Below are 21,619 nucleotides of genomic sequence, written 5' to 3'. Positions count from 1 at the left end.
ACTATTTTCTTTTGAGGAGTTTTAAAAATTACTCAGACTTAATGCAAACATCAATGATGGCGCTGTAGTTTTCTCATTATAAGATGTAGTGTTCTTTTGTGGATGTGAAGTTATCCAGTAAAAACTTACTGTATCAGAAAATTCTCTACTCCTTTGTGAGTAAGTGAAATCAAGGTTAAAGAGGACCTGTCTGTAAAGGAAAAAGGCAATAAAGACCAGACTGCATGATCAGTATGTTCAGCTTCCTACAACTTGGTGATCCTGAGTGAATCAGAGAATCTCTCTAAGTTCCTTTTTCAAAGCAGAGTAACATTCTCTACCATTACAAGATGGTAACTAGAATTTAGGCACTTATAAAACATATGGAACTTAGCACAGTGAAGACTCTAATTTCCTGCTTTAGGTATAGGAGATCCTTGATATTAATTCTTTCTTTCATCTTTCAAATGAGTACGAGGGAACTATGGACTATAAGCACCTTTTGGATAGAAATAGTCTCCATTTTTTTATACATCTATTTCTGAACATAAATGTTTAAATGGTTGAGAAACAAATGGTTAAGAAGTATTTGCTGGCTTGGATCGAATGCAATTTAACTGAAATGAAATAAAATAATCTTTTAGAGCTCTAAACAGCAAGCATGGTCTGGCACATGGTCTGATCATGAATGCTTATAAAATATAGTTCTCTGACTGTCTGATTCCAGACCTGGGGCATATTCATGGAAAAGCATATAATTTTCAGAGGAGCATTAGAAGAAGCACTCACTCACTCATCTCATTAGGAGAGCTGCCACTTGTAGCTACTTCCTGCTTCATACCCTCTTTCTTGGAAGGGACAAGGTGGCCTTGATTTATCCATGATTTTCCTGCATTTAGATGAAGAAAAAGGATTCTAACTTTCTGCTGTGGATCTGGGGCACCCTCACATTCATTCCTGTCTGGGCCTGGGCTATTTTGTCCCTGCTGGATAGTGTGAAAATCGCTGTCCTCTTTTCCCAACTTGTTAGCTTCCCTTTGAAGTCTTAGTGTCTCAGAAACACTGAACGGACCACAACAATTTCAAACACCTGAACCGTTATCTCATTGTTCTAAATGACATATTTTTGCAACTGGTCCTGTAACTGTTCTCCTTTAGGTGATTCCTGAAGAATTTCGTGGCCTTAATGAGTACATCAATTATTGTTCATGGAACAGCAGATGTCCCCTTAAAGGTTATTTGAAGGTTGATTGCTATCTCAGTGCTTATATCCAGCAAATCTATCTCAGCCTTATGAACGCATTTGACCTTTTTATAGGTACAGGGGAAAAATAACAGAACAAAAGTTAATTTAGACCTCCATAATACAACTTTTTTTGAAAGAAATGAAAGGGCATTGAAATCGATATCTACACAATAACATGTTGATGAATGTTGGGACCAATTTTCTCATTTTGCTAGCTCGAGATTGGGAATTCTGAATACTTTTCAGCCCTGCATTCTGTAGGCGCTCTGAAGTCTGCCGTATTGTGTCCACACAATGCCACCGCACACTCATTATGGGAGTATCAGTAGTCCTGAAAAGGTCAGTTAGTTAGAAATGTCAGCATTCAATGGAGCTGCGCAGACCTGTGTGTGCACGGATCCAATTAGAGCGGCCAGGCAGCACTGCTGTAACCCAGAATCCTAATGAGCAAATAGAGGAAAGGTGGCAGCGCCTTTTTTCTTTCTTCTCCTTATTCAAAAGAAATGGAGATTGCTTTTCAAACACCCTACATGAGGCTGTTTAAGCTTTACCAAACACCACTTAGGCTCCAGGTGGGCTGGGAGGAGAACCTGGGCTTCTGCAGAGGCCGAGCCTGCCTAGAGCAGTTAGACGTGGGAGCGTAATGGAAAAGGCGGGAGCAGTACTCAGACATCAGACTGGTGCAATGGGTCACCCCTTGCAAGCTTTCCTCTAGTGATAGCTTAGAGGAAAGTGGCCTTCTTAATAAGTTCATTTTTAAGTTCCTACTGTGTGCAAGGCCTTGCAGTAAAAACTGGCCTTTGTCTTTTTGGGGGGTGGGGCTAAGTCTGAAGCACTGATGTAAACACGTGTTAGAAGTGCATTGAAATTTGGATGTATAGGTTGGCTGATGTTTCCTGAATAGTGTTTCTCTATTTCAGATTCACCAGGGCTGATATTTTGGGAAAGTCCACGGGTCATCAAGATGAATGCGCTGCAGCTTACTGAGGACAACTTACACTCCGGCGTGTGTCTTCACTCCTGAGTGTAGCACAGCTCTAGCTGCCTCACCTATGTTCCCTCACCTACCTTCTACTCCACCCTCTCAACTTCCCTGCTCCCCACTGCTCCTCAGGTGCTTCTGGACCAGCAATCATAATGCATTGTCCTTTGTGGTTCAATCACTACCTAATTCTTTAAAAAACTTTTGTATTTTTGTCCCTTGATTCCATAAAACTCACCCATAATTAGAACACTCTCGAAGCAGCTTCTCTCTGGGCTTCAAGGTTCTCATTAGACCCAAACAACAAGCAAAAGCCCTCAGGGGCAATACTTCAGGAACAAATGGAGAATTTACAGGGAACTCTTCATTGGAATTTTAAGCTTAGTGGGTAGTAATGATCAATGCACTTAAAAACTCTTTTCTAACAAGCTAGTCTTTTGTATAATCTTTTGTAGAAGTCAAACTTCCAAGAAAGGATTCCAGTTGGACTGATCCTCCTCAGGGTTTGTTGTGCTATTGCTCTAGAGAGAAGTGTATCAGGTTCATAAGACAATGATTCAGCAATAACCTGCAAAAGACCACACTGCAAGTGCCAAACACAAATCCTACTGGCATTTCAGAGAATGAACTAGACTGGGGTTGGGTCAGTAAGGAAAAAAAAAATAACATAGCAGTGGTGACCATCCTCAAAGAAGGACTTCCGGTAACATCAACAGTTCCTGGTGATATACACTGGTCTATTAAAAACATCATACCACAGTGTGCACATGTGTATCCCTTACAGAAACACAATTTGTAATAGCTAAATCTTGGACACAACCCAAATTCCCATCAACTGAAGAATAGATTTAAAAATTGGTCTTTTTCTACAGTGGAGTACTACTCAGCCATAAAGAAGGATAAACTTGAGACTTTTATAAGAAAATGGATACAACTGGAGACCATACTCATAAGTGAAATAAATCAGACCTACATGTATAAACATTATATTGTCTTCTTGGTGTGAGAAACTGAAAGTAAATAAGTTCTAAAATATACAATAGATATTGTGAAATGGGGAGAAATTGTTCAAAAGGAAAAAGAAGCTAGGATGGGTGAAAGTGGAAAGGACAGCACAGAAAAGGGAAAAATGCAAGTCAGTTATACTCTCAGGGTCTCTTAGTTCATTAGAAAGGAAGATTTGCGCTAATATGACTGGAGAAATTTTTGTGCCCATATCTTGTACCCTGAGCAACTTTAAAGATAGCAACATGTAATGTGTTAACTATTGCTCTTCTCCTATTATTTTGATATGAACTTTGGTTTACCTCTTTTCCACAACAAATAGTTCCAAGGTTCCTATCTTGCCCAGATACGTAGTTTATCTCATCTAATATTCCCAGAAAATCTATGAGATCACTAGCACTAATACCATTTTAAGGATGAAAGGTCTGTAACTTTTTGAGGTTATTTTGTCCAAAATAACATTAAGAGTCAAGGGTAGGGGTAGGATTTGAAGCTTGGTCTCTCTACTTCCAAACGTTCAACTGAATTCCAGGATTTTTTTTGGTCAGAGATTCTTTACTCTTCTGTTCCTAATAGTGCTGAGTAAGCACTGGTAATGCCAGGCCATTAAATCCTCTGAGGAGCAAACCCCCTCACTCCTCTGGCCTATGCTCATCATTTTTTCTGATGATGTTTTCTACATCTCCTCTATGATATGCCTCTGGGTCTTTCATCTCTTGGAATTTCAAGTACCTGTACTTGGATTACACCTTGCCTTAACTCAGCAGCAGCCCCACACCATTTGTCAAATGTGCACAGGGCTATGATGTAAACTGGGAACTAGAAATTGGAGCACAACCTTCTTTTCTTAAATGAGAGAATCTTATTCTTCTTAGTTCAGCAGGTCAAAGATATTTCTGATCTGTGACCAGTGCAAAGATCCTTATGATTTTAGGTCTATGTCAGGATAGAAAAATTGTGATGGACAAATTTTGCTATTTATTTATGGAAGCAATAGGACCTGGGCAATTTTCAAAATCTTTTTTTTCTGAAATTTATGCCAGTCTCTGAAAACTAGGGCATTATCCATGTGTTATGAGAGAAGAAAGAAGATCCTTGGAAGAATGAGACAAGGTATGTGGTAGCCAAGTGAGTATCCTGAAGGTCCCTTGAATGATTCCTACTTTCTAGTACTCACAGCCTGGGGTTTACTGTTTCCTCCCATGGCTCATAGGGCTGGCTTATATAACTAATAGGCAATTATCCAATGATAGATTGATAATCTATCGATAGAGACTTCAATATGTCTCTAAATGATAGAGACTTCTCAGGCTAGAGCATAAAAGTTCTTTCAGTTTTTATGTTATTTTTTCTTGGATTGGTCACTTTGAAGGAAGTCAGCTGCCTTAAGGTTGCTCAAAAGCAACCTTATAGAGAAATCTATGTAGCAAGGAAATACAGCCTTCTGCAAAAACCAACATTAACCTTTCATTCATGTGAATGAGTCATCCTGAAAGATGGTTCTCCAGGCCCACTGGGCCTTTAAAGAACTATAACTTTGGCTGACACCTTAACTGTAAATTCATGAGCCAGGCATGGTGGTGCACGCCTGTAATCCCAGCACTTGGGAGGCTGAGGCAGGAGGACTGTTGCTAGTTTGAGGCCAGCCTGGGCTACAAAGTGAGTTTAAGGCCAGCCTGAACTGCATAACAAGACCCTGTCTCAAAAAGACAAAAAACAAAACAAAACTGTAAATTCATGAGAGACCCTGAACCAAAACCACCCAGCTAAGCTGGTACCAGATTTTTGACCTCCAAGAACTATGTCGGATAAATAAAGGTAAATCTTTTTTGTTGTTTGAAACTGCTAAGGTCTGGGGTAATTTGCAATACAGCAAAACAGTCAAATCTGTTTATGTCAAATCTGCTAGGTGTACACTTTATGATGCTAGCCTCTTTACACAGATCATAATTCATCTTCAGAAAACTCTAAGTATTGCTATTATCTTTCTTTTTACAGATAGTAAAATGGAAGAAAAGTATGGAAAAGTGAATAGGTTTTCACAAATTCAAACTGCATATGGAAAAAGTAGAATTTAAATACATAATAATAACATGTAGTAAGTAATAATTAGTACCAGTCAACTAGAAAATTTGTGTTTTTCTCCTTTACCTTCTAATTCTTATAAGATCTGTCAATTTCCTGGCCGAGTCTCAGCGTCTCCAACTGCAGTGCTTTAGGCTCTGGTATAGTGTGCTGCTCTACAAAATGTGTAAACTATGCCCCATACTGCGGATTTACACTGCTGCAGACCTTCAGCCTGGGGGTTTAGACCTTCAGCCCCTGAATCAATCAGAACCAGCGTCCTGCCAGCTAAGGCCAGATAAGTTTTCATCTTTCTCTGTAAAGACAGAGCTATTGTTATTGACAGAGCTTCTGTTCTGTCCTGTAATGTGAATGATGTTTTCACGGTAATAATAATATCCTGGAGGCTGTATCACCATGTAGGCCTCACATGATCTCCATTCCATACCTATGAAATAAGTGCTATCATCTGTGCTTGATGGAAAAGTAAGCCCCAGAGTAATAAAATGACTTCCTTAATGACATGGGGTCAAGAAATAATGGAACTAAGATTGGAACCCAGATCTGCCTGGTTTCCGAACTTTCACTGTTTTCTTGAATCCCACCTAAGACTGTCATCCTGCTCCATATCTGGTGAGTACAGGTCCTCATCTTTGTGGTCTTCTATTCCAGGGCCTAGTGCTTGCTTTCTATATTTTTTGCCACTGCTATGCATCTGGCTTTAACCAGGAAAGCTTTCTTTCAGGTCCAGAATATTATATTACTTCCACCTGATGATAAGTCCTGCCACTGCCCAGAAATTCTGGCCATGGAGCTCCTGCTGTACCCAGCCATTTGGATAGAAGCGGTACAGCAGAGGAGATCTGTGTGTGTCCTGATCTCAGAGATTATGATTCACATAGTTAGCTTTGTTGGGTGATAGAGATAGGTATTACCAAATTTCAAATGATCTTGGGCCATTTCCAAGTAACACCAAGCCTCAAATTATCTCATAGTTTCAGGAGTGGTGTTTATAACCCAACTCTCAGCCAATCAGGACAATGGATTTCCCTGGACATAGATATTCAGAGATGGGTTCATAATGACTCAGTCACAAAATGAGAAACTATACATACTGTGCTGAAACTTTTGAAGAAGTTCCTCTTGCTTTTTCATACTGGCCTAGAATTTAGGAGAATGTAAAGTTTGCAGCTGCTTCAGTCATTGTGAGACCACATGTGGCCCGGGAATGGATTTGACTCTAAACAAGTTAAGAGGAGATGAAAAACAGACCATGTCCGCTGAGCCCTATATCAAGATGCATAAAATGTCAGCTTTATTTCTGGATTATTCATTTACGTGAGCCAAGGAGTTGTGTATTTTTGCTTAAGCTAATTTAGGTTAAGATTGAAGAATTCTACTTACAAAGTCCTGGTGCCTTAATTTTAGCCCATGTGACTTCAATTGCAGTTTCTTAAGGCATAGGGCATGCATTCAGCCTAATAGGCAAGGCGTTGCCAGCTGTGTCCTTACCTGACCTTCCTCATGCTGATCAGCTACCGTGGCTTTAGGTGCCACATCTTCTCAGAGGTCAGCCTATCACATGATGTTCCTAAGTATGACCCCTGAGCCCTTCTTACGGGTTCCCTGAGCTGAGTGCTGGGATATGGCACCCTACATGGATTTCCTAAAACAAATACTCAGGGAACACATTACTTACTTTACCTCCCAGGGACTATAAGAACAAGCATGCTTCTCTTTGCCTGTATCTAGGTGTCAGATATTAGAGTTTGTTACTCAAATTTAATAAATCTTTTGAGTAACACTCAATGCTGATGTTTTTCATTGTTGACATGGGTGATGGTGGTTGGGGAAGGGAGGTAAGAGTATAAATTGATGCAAATTTTTTAAAAAATAAGTTGGTAATAAGGTTTAATAATTCCTTAAATATATTTATGCTCTTGGACCAAATAATTCCATTTCCAAAATTACTAACATAAAAGACTTATGCAAAATAACTAAAAACTTTTTTTCACAAATGATTTCATGGCCATTATTTATAAGAGTAAAATATCTGAAATATGCACAATAGTGAATTTTTTTAAAAAAATCAGGCTACAGATAAAAGATGGAAACTATGAAAGCCTTTAAGAATTAATGTGCCTTTGAAATGCTATAAAATGTTTATAGGTCTAGTAAGTCTATCCATAATAATCTAAGTTAGGATAATAACCTAAAATGTGGACAAAAGCATAATCACATGTTGAAAAATTATTTATAAGATTAATAATCAGGGGCTGGGGGCTTATCACAGCAGTACAGCACCTGCTTGGCAAGCGCAAGGTCCTGAGTTTGATTCCTGGTACCGGGAAAAAACCAAAAAAAAAAAAAGATTAATAATCAAGTTAAGCACCCAACATAATTGACAGAAGAAAATATGTTTTTATATTAAGTGAAAATTCAAGATAAAATATTATATTACATATGATCTCATCTATGTAAAACAAAATTAAATATGCATAGAAAAAGGCAAAGAAGTAAATATATTAAAATATTAAATAGTTTTTGCCTTTGGAAGATAACTGATATTTTCATCTTTACAACTTTTCTGTGTTCCTTAAAGTTTGCACCATGGGTATGTACAATCTTTTAATAGAGAAAGTAATTATAAAAAGATGGTAAGTATGTAAACTACATAGCAACATGGAGACTGTTTATGAAATAATGTTAAGTGAAAAAAGATGTATATAAAAACTTACAGTGATTGCAATTATGTAAATGTTTCTGCATATAGACAAGAACTGAAAAGGAAAATGCATAAATAAAATTAGGTTTTGCATTGTGCTAAGGCTGCGGGACTAGAAGTAATTTATTTTTCTTCTCTAAAGATGTTTTTAAAGCTGTTCTTAATGATGTGTAGGCATTTTTTTGAGCCATCTCCTCCACAAATATCCACTGTGCTTCCAGACTAGCTCCACAGGACTTGTGTAGGCTCTGAAAATGGCTGCATGCAAGGAAGAATGACTAGTTCTGCCTTTCTTGTTCCTTTTGTCTCTAAAGGGCTTATTTTATATCCTGTGGACTTTAATTGCAGACAAAGCCCAATGTTGTCAAATAATAGCCAGCAGGTTCAGCCCATCACCATTTAATATAAGCGTTTGTTTTAACGAGTAGAAGAGGGGATAACGAACTTTGTGGAGGTGTGAAATCAGGAACACATTTAGCTGTGATTCTTTTCTTGGAGGTTTCTGTAATACCTTAGGAAATCTATTATTTCTTCCGTTATTACTTAGTGGAAAAGCTCCAGTGACTCTCTTGTCCCCAGCGAAGTGGGTCAGCTGGAATTCTGTCTGGCTAAAAATAATCCAAGGGCTAATTGTGTGTATCTAGTAGTAGAACAGGTAAAGGATTTAAAATCAGACAGATATGGATTTGAACCTTAGTCATTTTTTCACTATGTTCATGCAGACAATTCATCTAATCTCATGGCAGCTTGGTTGGCTTATCTGCAAAACAGGAAAGATGATATCTGCCTTATGGTATAGTGAGAACTGTGTGAAAAATATACATAAAGGGCCTCACATAGCCATGTGGATATTTCCTAAATGCCATCCTCTTAGTCTGTACCATCAAAAAACTATGACCATTTGACAGGTGTGGTAAGACAATTCAGTGGGAAAATAATCTTTTCAACAAATGGTGCTGGAAAAACTGGCATCCACATGCAGAAGAGCGAATCTGAGCTCCTAATTCACATGATATAGAAATATTAACTCCAAATGTATCAAACCCCTTAAAGTAGGAGCTAGAGCTATAAAACACTAAGAGGAAAACACACAAGTACATCTTTTGGGCCTTGGATTAGGCAATGGTTTCTTAGATGTGACACAAAAAATATAAGCAATAAAAAGAAAACTGGGTAAATTTGACTTCATCAAAACTAAAATCTTTTCTGCTTTAAATACATCAAGAAAGTGAAACGATAATCCAAAGAAAGTGAGAAATGAATTGCAAATCATATATCTGATAAAACTCCAACCAGAATTCACTCTTTCTTTCTTTCTCTCAGCTCAATAACAAAAAGACAAATACAAGCCTAGTAAAAATAACTAAAGACAAATAATTTGAAAAGACATATCTCCACAGAAGATGAATGGTTCATAAGCACATGAAAATACGGTCAGCATTACTGGACACTAGGAAAAGGCAAATAGAAGTGAGGAGCTACTATTTCACACCCATTAGGATGGCTGTACTCACAAAGACAGACAATGACAAGTGTCAGAGAGAAGGTGGAGAAATTAAAACTTCCCTATATTGCTAGTAGAAATGTAAAATGCTATGATTATTTTGTAAAACAGTTTGGCAGTTTCTCAAAATGTTTATCCTAAAGTTTACCATATGATCAGCAATTCTATTCCTTGGTATATATCCAAGAGAACTAAAAACATATGCCCACACAAAAAAGTTGTACAAAATGTTCATAACAGATTATTCATAACAGCCTGAAATGCAAACAACTCTGATGTCTATCAACCCCAGTGGGCTACACCCACACAATGGAATATTATCCAGCAATAAAAAATAATTAAATATTGATAAGTTTACAAAAGGAGTGAAACTTATAATCTTAATGCTAAGAAAAAAAAAACCCAGTCAGAAAAGGCAAGCTATGTTATGATCTCATTTTTATAAAGTGTCCATATCAGGCAAATTCATAGAAACAGAAAGTAGATTACTGGTTTCCAAGACTATGAGAAAAGAGAAATGAGTAATGATCATCAATTGATATGAAGTTTTTATTCAGGATGATAATAATGTTCTAGAGCTGGGTAGTGATGATAGCTGTACAACTGTGTAAATGTACTGAAACCCGCTAAATTGTACACCTTGAAGGCTGACTTTTATGATACATAAATTATAGCTCAGTAAAGTTTTGATATAAAAAGTATGTGAGGATATTTAACATCTGTAGCCATCAGAGACATGCAAATTAAAACTACACTTGGGTTCCATCTCACTGCAATCATAATAGCCATCACCAAGAATACAAAAGATGATGAATGCTGGTGAAGATGCAGGGGAAAAAGGAACGTTACTGCATTGTTGGTGGGAATGTAAACTGGTACAACCACTATGCAGATCAGCATGGAAATTCCTCAAAAGACTAAACATGGAAATACTATCTGATGCAGAGAAACCACTGTTGGGAATATTCCTGAAAGAGTGAAGGATTGCATACTACAGTGCTGCATGCACACTCAGGTTTATAGCAGTACAGTTCACGATAGCTAAGCTGTGAAAATAGCACAGATGCTTGTCAATTGATGAATGGACAAAGAAAATATGGCATATATACAAAATGGAATATTACTCAACCATCCAGAAGAATTAAATCATGTCATTTTCAGGAAAATGAACTAGAGGCCATTGTGTTAAGTGAAATGACTCAGAATCAGAAACTCAAATATTATTGCATGATTTCTCTTACCTGAGAAACTTAAAATGTATAAATGAATAAATGAAGAATTAAAAGACAGAAGAGAGGACAGGCAACCATAATGTAGACTTCTGGAGACAAAGAAGTGGGTAAATGAGAACGAGGAGAAAAGTGAAGGGGAAATGGGACTGAAATCGATTGAGACATGTTAAACGCATGTGCTAACTTCCCCAAACTCCATCATCATGTAATACTAGCATGTACTAATAACATTTTAAAAAAATCACTGTCACCACCCCTCAAAAGATTTCTTTGAAAATAGTTATGACCATCACTTTTAATTTGATGGTGAGAATATTCAAATCTCCCTAGATGTGTGATAAAGTCTATTGGTCATTGCCAAGTATTCTAGTTGTTCTCCCTGCAGTGTCTCTTCCATGTGAAAAAAGTATACCGTTATAACCTATTGAATTTAGGGGTGGCCATGCGACATGCTTTGATCAAGAAAATCTGGACAGAAGCCAGCTCTTCTAAGAGTTTTTAAGAGCAGAGCATGGCTTACCATCTTTCTCCTTTCCCTCTGCCATGGTGACCAACATGACAAGTGCTGTCAGGGCCACCTCGTAATCCCGTCTATTCCCTTAGCACCTATTATTTCTGTACATGTTAAATAACTTCCAATTGTTCATGCAAATTCATCCCGAGGGCTCCCTCTGACCATCAGAACCTGCCATGTCCATACACGGAGCAAACTGGAAATGTCTGAGAATTAACATCTCTAACCCACTCCTACTCTTTTGGCCTTCAAAAGGATAAGCCTGAGGCTTCTTGTCTACACTGACTTCCAGGGTTCTTCAGAAGGGTTAAGTGTAGCTGCTCTCTGTGATACCAGAGGTCACTGTGTGCTCTCTTGTTTGATAATGAACCTCTCTTGCCCTTTTCCCTGTTCTGGTCTATCTTCCCTACTGTCACAGATGTCTCTGCAATTGCCACCTAAATACACCACTGACAGTAAAATTTTCTTCAGAAACAAATTAAGATGCCTGGCAATGTTCCAAATAGGGGTGCATGGTCAGCTTGGGTGTCAAAGTAGAGCAGAGCTGACTACAGTCCTTAAAGAACGTGTACCTTGTTTTGAGCTTCTGTAATTTTGATGTTGTTACTTTAGTGTCATACCTAGTGAATGATACATACCCTTACTTCAGTAATTCTATTTCTAGAATTTTTCCTAAAGAAATACTTAGAGATGGGCACAACAGTCTTTATTGTGGTGTTATAGAAAATTAAATAATTGGAGATAATATAGAGCAATAGGAGAATTTAAAAATATAATAGGATGCTTTTCAGCCATATAAAATTCCCTCTTAGAAAATATTAATAACATTGGCAGATGTTCATACTATATTTAAAAATAGATTATATAATATCATTCTAACTTCATTTAAAAAGTATCTATATAATTTGTGTACGCACATGCAAAAAAAGTCTCCCTCCTCAGTCTAGAGATTAAAGGTCTTACTTGGACAGGAAAAGAATAATTTCTCAATATGTCTATCTTTTATTGAGGAGGTTATAGGTGAACAAACGTTCTAAAAATTAAAGAAGAAATTATAGTTGAGTTTCTGGATCAAATGACAAAATAAGCTCATGCTTTAATAGGTCCAATTATTCTTCTCTAATAGTAATTTTTGATAATATATGAAAAGGAGATGATATAGTACAGTTGGGTTCCATTGTGAGAGACATCACCACATTGCTGAAGTGGACAAAGGTACAAAAGGGCAAGTGACTGTGAAGCAGCTGAGTTGCTAAGATCTAGATGTTGATGATGGCAGTCACAGTGAGATGTTTGCTTCCTATGCAGGAAAGGAGACAAAGTGTTCTTGAGGAGAAGAAGATCAGAGACAATTTCCTGTTTGGAGCAAAGACCTTGGGTTGGGATTCCTGCCATGGAAAAAACCTAGAAAAAAGGTTGTTGCATAACTTTTAGGAGAAAACACCTACGCATTATAGGCCAGAAGATGAGGAATATAGATTCAGAAGCTGGAAGCAATGTTAAGTCATCCCGATTTTTTTTTTATCTTTGGATCTGTTATATTCCCTATATTTTTTTTTACCAGGTAGGTACAACTGAGAAAATATCCAAAGGGGATATGTGAACACAGTAGGAGTTTGAAGGAGGTGGGGGGAAGAGAAAGAAAATATGAAAAACTCTTTTTCAAAGTCATCCTACAAATTAAAACTTCCAAATACATGAAGAAATTGAAAGTTAAAAATGATACTTAACAAAATCAACAATTGGAACTTGAATTCTCTCCAGATGAAACTTATTTTATGGAACAAAGATTTTAAAATAAGCATATTGAGGATGTTCAAAGAAACAAATGAAGACATTAAAACAGAACTAGAAATTATGAAACAGAATAGGCAGAAATAAAATAAGAACAGGTGGATATGAACAAAATTAGAAATCATGGAAATGAAAAATAGAGTTATCGAGGTATTGAAAAAGAAAAAATTCTAGATGAGACATGTTCGAAACATGAATTTAAATATCCAAATTACTTGGGAGAAACTCAGAATCAGTGCAGTAAGATATAAATGATAAAAACGGAAACCCACTTGATAGGATTTAGCCTTTCCCTAGTAGGAATTCTTAGAGAAGAGAACCAAAGGAATGGTGGCAATATTTGAAGAGGTAATTTACAAAAATTTCTATAACTAAATAAAGGCACATATTATTTTCAGTTGAAAGCATACTCAGAGTATCAAAAAATAAATAAATAAAAATAAATTCACATTTAGACACATGTAAAAGGAAAACCCTTAAGATTAAAAAAAAATCTTGAAACCTACCTTAGAAAAAAGAGCTTTCCTAAAAAAATTTATAAAATGGCAGACTTCTCACCAGCTACTATGGATATGAGAAGACAGTGAACAAAATCCTCAAAGTGGGAAAGAAAGCTCTCCTAAAATTAGAATTTATACTTAGCCAAATAATCATTTCAGAGAGAAGTTAAAATGAAGGTTAAGAGAGTTACTCCTAGATTTACACTAAGATAGATACTAAAGGGTGCATACTGATAGGACAGGCTTGAAATACAATACAGAGAGAACATAAACATTCATATGCTGTGTAGGAAACATTCATTTGGTAATAATTGTAATAATAATGCTTCTTTTGTCTTTTTGGAAAAAGTTGAACTTAAAAGTCTATACAAGAACAGGCCATGACAAAGCAGAGTTCAGTAAGTGATGAGGGTGTTTTAAGGATCTTCTTTGGTTGGATGAATGGGAAAAGTTCTGAATAACTGTCTACTTTGTAAGCAAAGGTAATGTTAAGCCTATACTTAAGGGGTTAAGTTTAGAAATAAAATCTATGGCATCCAACTCTACAGACGCTGTAGAAAAAGCAGGTAATATGTAACACTCAAAAAGAAAAGAGAAAAGAAAACAAGAAAATGAGTAATAGAAAGTACAAATATGGTGATAGAAATCTACCCCAAAATATCAGTTCCTATAATTACAATAGGTTAAATTCTCTTGTCATAATTTAGAGATTATTACATTGTGCTTAAGAAATATAATTTAAAATATATAATTGCCACTTTTAAAGGATAAATATAAAAAGGAAAGGGAGATAGATACAGTATGTTCATCTCAATTATAAATACTATGAAAATTTGCACATGTTATAAAGAAGACAGTGTGGAGTTGATGAAGCATATGATAGTATGCCAGTGGAGTAGTATAGACAGAGCTCAGAAACAGATTGTGTACAGGAAAATCAATGTCACAGAAGTGTGATTGCTGATAGATGGGAAAAAGGATGGACTAGTTGTTGGACAGAGCTGAAACAATCAATTATCCAGAAGTAATTAAAATAATTAAATTTCTAGCTCATATCAGACACAAAGATTGGTCCTAACTGATATAACATAAAGGCATAAATATGACATGACACTTGACAAATTTTAAAAGTAAATACGGGAGAGTGTTATATCCAGTTTGAGAAAGATTTCTTAAGTTGCAAAAGCAGCTCATCAAGCAAGAGATTGAAATGGTAGAAAAAAATGCAAGGTCTCAGGAGCGAGCCACTCTAGTATGTCAGCCCAAGATTTTCAATTTCCATAAATGTTAATCATATATATGTCAAACAGAGCTCATTGTATGGGACAAAGTAGACATTTTTCAAACAAGTTCATATTTGTTTTCTAATGTCTCAAGCTCAAAGAGCTCTCAGCTTAAAATATAGTAAGGCCACTTGAACTGAATGGGTTCACCTTTTACAGTCATTGTCCTATACCTCAGTTATGCAACTCAGAGAACTAAGTTTTATGCAAGGATAGTTCCTAAAGAGAGCAAATTCTTGACCTCTTTGAAAGTGAGCCAACTAATAGTCCCTGGCTACTAGCATGGCAGTTTCTATGGAAAACAAGGCTGACATAGTTCAGCCAAATTGGTACTAAGATACTGAAACATTTCAATATTTATCAGTAATTAGCCATTCTTCAAGTCCTCTCTCTCCACCCAACCCTACTTACTGTATGACAACTCTTCCACACTGACTTCTCCACCAGGAGCTTATCTCTGTAAAGCTCAGTAACCAAAGTGTTAATTCTAGCACAGCAGGTAGTCACCAGGACTGTTAATTTTTTTCTTTTTCTACTATCACCTGTGGATAAAGACGAGCTACCACACAAACTTGCAATTGCTAACTAACCCTGCTGACATCATCATCCCCTTGGCCCTAGAGAGAATTATTATCTATTATCCAATTTTGCCTCAAGTTCCAGCACTGCAATAAAATACCTCTTTGACAAAACTATACATTTCCAGGTTTAATCCCATGGCCACAGCTTCGCTGGGGGACCTACTTTCCCCTACAGGTGAGAGATGAAAGTCATCTTAACCCTCAACATAGCCAACCATGCTAGGAACATTTTCAGTCTGTTCTTTCTACATGAACTTATTTTCATGCAGTTCCCTGTTTGTGATTTTAAAACTTGCTTCTCAGGAGACCAGATTACTTCCTTAACATTTGAGTACAATGAATGATTTGGAAGAATTTGGTCCTAAATATACATTGATAGCCAGCGCATCAGCTCACCATCTGCCGAGTTGAGTGGCAGAGGGAAGGGTCATGGGTCATTCATGGCACAAAAATTCTGCTGTTCATTCAGGGAGGAAGAGAAGGAGAGCAGGGATTACACTTGGATAGGTAAAAAGGCATCATTCAGAAAACATAGAAACCAAAGCAGAACACCCTACTCACCAGGGCTGGTTATCGTCAGAAGGTCAAGCTGCCGTTGTTGCTGCAAAAGAAAACACACTGTAAGAGCACTGATTTGAGCCAGAGCCAAACTTGTGCTTAGCAGGTCAGGACAGACATGCAGAATGAGAGCAGGGTCAATTGTACAGAACGTGGTGCTCAGTCACAGTTCTGCTGGGAGGCCATGCAGCCTAGAGCAAAGGAGAATGGATGGACTTTTCCTTGTCCTTGAAAGTACAGATGGTCACAGCTGAGAGGGCCTTAGAGTGCTTCCAGTCTAACCTACACTACAGGTATGAAAAAGGAAGCCTGAGAGGAATGTGGCTTACCCAGGGCCACAGAGAAAGTCCCTTTCCAGTCACCTACCTGCAGCCCTTTTCCTATTCTTCTGTACTAGATGACCTTGGATTTGTTTTAATTCACACTGATTGCACTGGTTGAGTATCTGATATACTGAGAACCGTCTTCGCCTCTAGTACTTGTGTTATTGTCACCCTTCAGTAATTCCTTTCTAACCAAGATTCTTCTGGATTGGCTTATTTTTTGAGCGTACTTGACAGTGCTATCACAATTTCAATTACCAATGATAGAACTGTTTCTTCTTTTACTCTTTATCCTTTTGTACCACACAACCTTCCTACAAAATATTTATCAAGCATACTAGGCTACATGGATAAGATTGCATGTGCTTTTAGAAACCGGGTCTTGGTTATCCCAAGGAATGAGATGATCAGTATCTCAAAAGGCCTGTCCCCTTTCACGAAATAACTACTGGGAAGGTCTGTGCTTGATTGGATGTCATGGAACCTGAGTTTAGAGAAGTGGGTACAGGAGGCTCCTGTTGGGTAGCAATGAGTGTTTCCCTTGAAGACTACAGTCGGAATTCTTTAAGCCCCAGTCTTCTTATTGCCTGCTGCTCTTTCCTAGGTGTGATTTTCCATAAGTAGTACTGACATTATTTATTTTATTTTCATAAAAGGGTCCAAACTCTGCTTTGGAAACCACTGACAGAGACTTTAAATTACATGTGCTTTTGATCAGCTGGCATTTCATCTGAGGGATGATCTGCAACATTTTACCTCATCTGCGTTTTCTCCTGTATCATACCCCTCTCCAAGAATGGCTTCCTGAACTTTGGGTTGAGCAGAAAATGGAATGCAGCAATATTTTTTGAGTACCTACTAAAGGCTAGGCACAATACTAGATACTTTGATGTATCATTGCTTTTCATAGTCCTGGTAATCCTACAGGGTGAGTATTGTGAAGAGGAATGACATGACATTCAGAGAGAAGCAATTATTTACCGAGGACCACATTTTCATTAAATGGCAGGGTCAGGATTAGAATTCAATCAACTCTAATCCTGATTCTAAAATCCAAGTATGACAGTGAATATAATTCATTTATCATGGTGCCTTGTACTAATAGGTTCTCAGTAAAAAATATCTGTTTAGTATTGATGTTATCATTGTAGAACATCTGATCCTGTTCACGTAAGCTGTCTCTTCCATTTTCATAGACTTCTGCATATTTAGAGCTCAGAAGTCATTGACTTTGACTTTGAATCCCTTTTGCAATATCACAACCAGTTGTATGAATTGTTTCTGTTTTGTCCCTTTATTTGATAGGAAAGCACAGTTTCTTACTGGTTAGATAGCTCTACTTTGAGCAGGATGAAATGCTGTTTCCCCAGGGCATCAATGGGTCTAGCTTCCACATCCCATGACAATAGTTTGGAGGTCTGAAGAACTGATCTTTTATTTCTGCAGGCTAAATATTCTAAGTTCTTTGTCTTTTTCTCATAGAACTCGTGTCTCAAATTGCTTTGTATTTGAGTTACCCTCACTCTTTATTTAATTGTGATCTGTCCTAGTCCAAATCTCTTTAATATCTATCTACTATGCCCATTGCTTCTATGACTTCTCATGGACCATCTCAGGAGTATATCCTTTCAGAGCTTGTTCAGTCACACATACCTCTTTTGCCGCCTATCCTTAATTCATTCTCTTGACATTTTCAGGTAAACAATGCAACTGCAAGATGTCACTGATCTACATAATGAGCACAAATGCTCACACTGAAATAAAACCCACATTCACATGTGCCACCTAGAAGGAATGCTGGAGTCGGATGACCTCCCCTCCCAAACACAAAACCAGATTAGTGGGAAAACAGCTCGAACTGCCCTTGCCAAAACCAGCCTATGCAGCTTGTCATTTTCCTCACACATGAGGGAAGAATCCATTGTGTCTTTCTATTTCTGTAAGGTTAACTTGGTGATGGTCACAGTTGGTGAAGGAGGTCTATTTGTCTGAAACTATCTAATTCCTGATTAAGAACTATTGCCAAATGGCAACTTGGTGCCCAACTTCTAGTAAAGAAAAATGGGAAGTAAACCTGACAGCACACACACTTGGGCATATGTCCTACCTCTTCTATGTGGCTTTGTGTAACTTACTATCTCTGGCCTCCATCTTCACAAATCTAAAACAAGTAAATGAGGCTGAAATATTATTGGTCACTCTAATAATCAGAAACAACCAGGTATTGGGCTTGTGTATGCCCTCTTCTCATGTAAAGAGTTCCCTGAGAACCTCTGCAATTAGGACATTTCAGGCTAGAAGAGTCAGAATTTAAAAACACCCACATTTTAGGCTACAAGATTGTGCTGAGATTCTCTGTATCCATGCATATGCAAGTCCTCACATGATGAGGAGCATCTTAAGGGCCTGGACCATTTGTAATTCATCTTAGTTACATCAGTCCAAGTATATAGTAGCACTTAGAAAGGTTTTGCTGAGCTTAATTGAGCCTTTACTTATATTGTTCTCTGACTGCCTTCTTCCTGGAGATCACTACTCAAGACCTCTCAAGATGTCTACAAAGTCTCTTCTCTATATACTAACTCCCTAATCTAACTCTCATCTTCCCCTCCACCACCAGAGTAGAAAGAATATTTCACACTTTCTTTTTCCAGTGCATCTTGTAAAACTTATCTTTTCCATCACATTCTATTTTAACTGTCTATTTTCTTACCTACCTTTCCCACCAGTTCTTACTTGAGGACAGAACTATGTCATTTCATCTCTATGCCTCCAGTCCCCAGAACAAAGGCCTGGAAGGAATGTTTGATGCCATTTATTTCAAATGATTGAACTATTCTGCTATGCCCCTGGCAATGACCCTGTTAAATGGGAGTTATCATGGAAAACAAATGTGCTCTTCCTTCTCCAAGACTTTTCCTCTACCACGTTTTTGGCTTTTCTTCCCTTTGTTTTTGCTCCTGCCATTTTGTCAACCAGAAACAATCTATTCATCTCCTATGAGAGAGCTTCTTTTCTTAGCTTTTCCCCTCAGGATCACCATGCTGTCCTTCCTATATCTGTACCACCCCAGTGGTGCTGAATTAAATCTAAGGCGGAAGACAAGCTCATTTAACCCACAGTTCGCTAACATATGTGTGCACCACCTAGTGGCAAAAGCAGTAAGTGTAGGCTACAAGTTTAACCACAGCTCTAACTGAAATGGCAAAATCTGCTTGTTCTATACGCAAATGAAAACAAAATTCTATGTTACCGAATGATTCTGCAACAGTCTTTAGATAAGAAATCAGGACAGTCATATAACTGCCTCAAAACCTTTCAAAAATAAAAAGAATGAAGTGAAAGTGAAAATTTTCATTACTAAATCTACCAAGGATAGTATCACCATTTGAGACTGCCACTGGGAAACTGCGCGGCGTTCATAAACACGAGGGACATGATGGGTGGAATGTGACCAGTAATGCACAATCACATAAACAGGTGGAGGCACACTGCATATAAAGATTACAAAATTATAATATTAAGTCACCAAATGAATGACAGGGAAAAGAAGAGGGAGAGGCAGAGGGGAAGGGGGAGGGGCGAGGGAAGGGCAGGAGGAAGGGTAGGGGAGGGGGAGGAACAGGGCGAGGGCTGAGCCTTTTGTATGGAAATGATAGACTAACCTCCTGGAAGCTAGAATATGTAATATTAGTTGGAGGAAATAAAGTAAGGCGGGTGGTCGGTTAGGTAGGCAGACAGGACGTAGTAGCTGTTGAACCACTAGTTAACCAAAAGCTACAGAATAAGACAGACAGAGCTGTTACCTGTGTGGTCATCTTGCTCTCTCCCTCCCTGTGTGTCTGTGCATGTGTGTGTATTTATGTTTGGGGTTGGGGAGAGGACATCCCTTCTCAGGCAAAGAAATTCGATACCTAAATACAGGAAAATGAATCCAAAGTGTGCCTGTGTGGTATCCCACACACTTCTGGAAGAATATGGTTATGCCATGTTGGGTTGACCAGGAGTATGTGTGTGGACACCTCGCTGTGTATGAGCTTTACACCCAGCCTTCTCTGTTGAAAGTGGTGCCAGCGGACATTCAGAACACCCATTTTTGTGTTAACTACTGCATGATGAATGCCGAGCATAATCTTATAAAGGCTATGGTAATTGGGGGTCCTAAGACCAAAAGCGGTAAGTCCTGTTAGTGCTATACAGAGATTGCCAGAGCATCTAGAGAGGATGCTTAAGGAAATGTCCACCAGTACCCCAACCCCAGGAGTTAGCCATACTTCCCCATGAGTGCAGCAGATGCTTTCTTATTAGCAATGGTACCCCACTTCTGTTCACTACTGACCTTGGAGGATGGAAATACTGAAAACAAGACTCACTAGAAACCTTATCCCGGAATTTTGGAACTTTTACAAGTTCAGTTATTTTTAACAAAAACTATGGTTGTCCTGAGTTAAAGAACATATCTTTAAAACTTTTGGACCTGTGAAAATAATACATGCTTATTTTTGCCATTGCTTAAATTTCCAGGAAATTCAGAGTAAATAAAAAATAAATGAAATCCTACCACTACAAGGGAAAAATCATTAATATTTTGATGCTTTTTGTCATCTTTCTCACTATGTATACTTAAGATTGTATTTATATAAAACAAATGTAGTATATTTTAATCTTCTGTAACATTGTGGGTTTTTGTTCCAGGCTGAGCCTTTCTTTATTATGAAGTAGAAAAGTATAAATTGCATATATTTATTGTAATAATATGTTTGATCTTACTACTGTGATTTTGTTTCTAATCCTTTCCATTTCAGGGAAAGTAGCATTAACTAAAAAGATACCTATAGGATACCACTCGGTTTTGTCACCAGAAACAGTTTGAAAAGCCCAACAACTGTAGCTTACTGATGTAGAAGAAGACTTCTGAATCTGGGGGACTCTTAAAGGGAATATCAAACCTGGAAGATTTTTTTTTCTGAAGTCTCTCTGGCAAGTTTTGAAAACATTTTGAAGATCACAAAACTCAAAATTAAAGAGATAAAGGTATGAATCTTGATTCTATAACCTCTGAGCTGTGTTTTCCTCTTATATTATTTAAACGAGCACATAGGAATACATATTAACCTCCAGTGATCTAACAGAAAGGAGATGCAGGGAGAACACGCAAGATTCAGTGTAGGTGGCGGCCGCGGAAAGTGGGGAACACATTGGCTGAGAACTAGAGTTTCTGAGTGTGGGCTCCAACTCTTTGCTTCCTTGGGCTGAGCTTTTAGAATTCCCACCATCTGGACCTAACCTTTTACAATAGCTTTCCCACTGGTCTCCCTGCTTGCTGCTG

At 37.8% G+C, this 21,619-nt stretch overlaps 1 protein-coding gene across 3 annotated transcripts in view; it reads right to left on the bottom strand.

Moving 5' to 3' along the window:
* Positions 1-21,619, bottom strand: part of Agbl4 (ATP/GTP binding protein-like 4) — a 1,347,784-nt gene that overhangs the window by 304,433 nt on the left and 1,021,732 nt on the right. For all 3 annotated transcript variants that reach the window (XM_013521735.1, XM_005398626.2, XM_005398625.1), the window contains exon 6: positions 15,971-16,010. In XM_013521735.1, the coding sequence (XP_013377189.1) occupies positions 15,971-16,010 (40 nt within the window). The remainder of the gene's footprint in view (positions 1-15,970; positions 16,011-21,619) is intronic.

Source organism: Chinchilla lanigera, unplaced genomic scaffold (assembly GCF_000276665.1).
Source record: "Chinchilla lanigera isolate Chin_1 unplaced genomic scaffold, ChiLan1.0 scaffold00063, whole genome shotgun sequence".
Taxonomy (NCBI): domain Eukaryota; kingdom Metazoa; phylum Chordata; class Mammalia; order Rodentia; family Chinchillidae; genus Chinchilla; species Chinchilla lanigera.
Note: the sequence above shows the minus strand (reverse complement) of the source record. Positions and strands in the feature narration are given on the sequence as shown.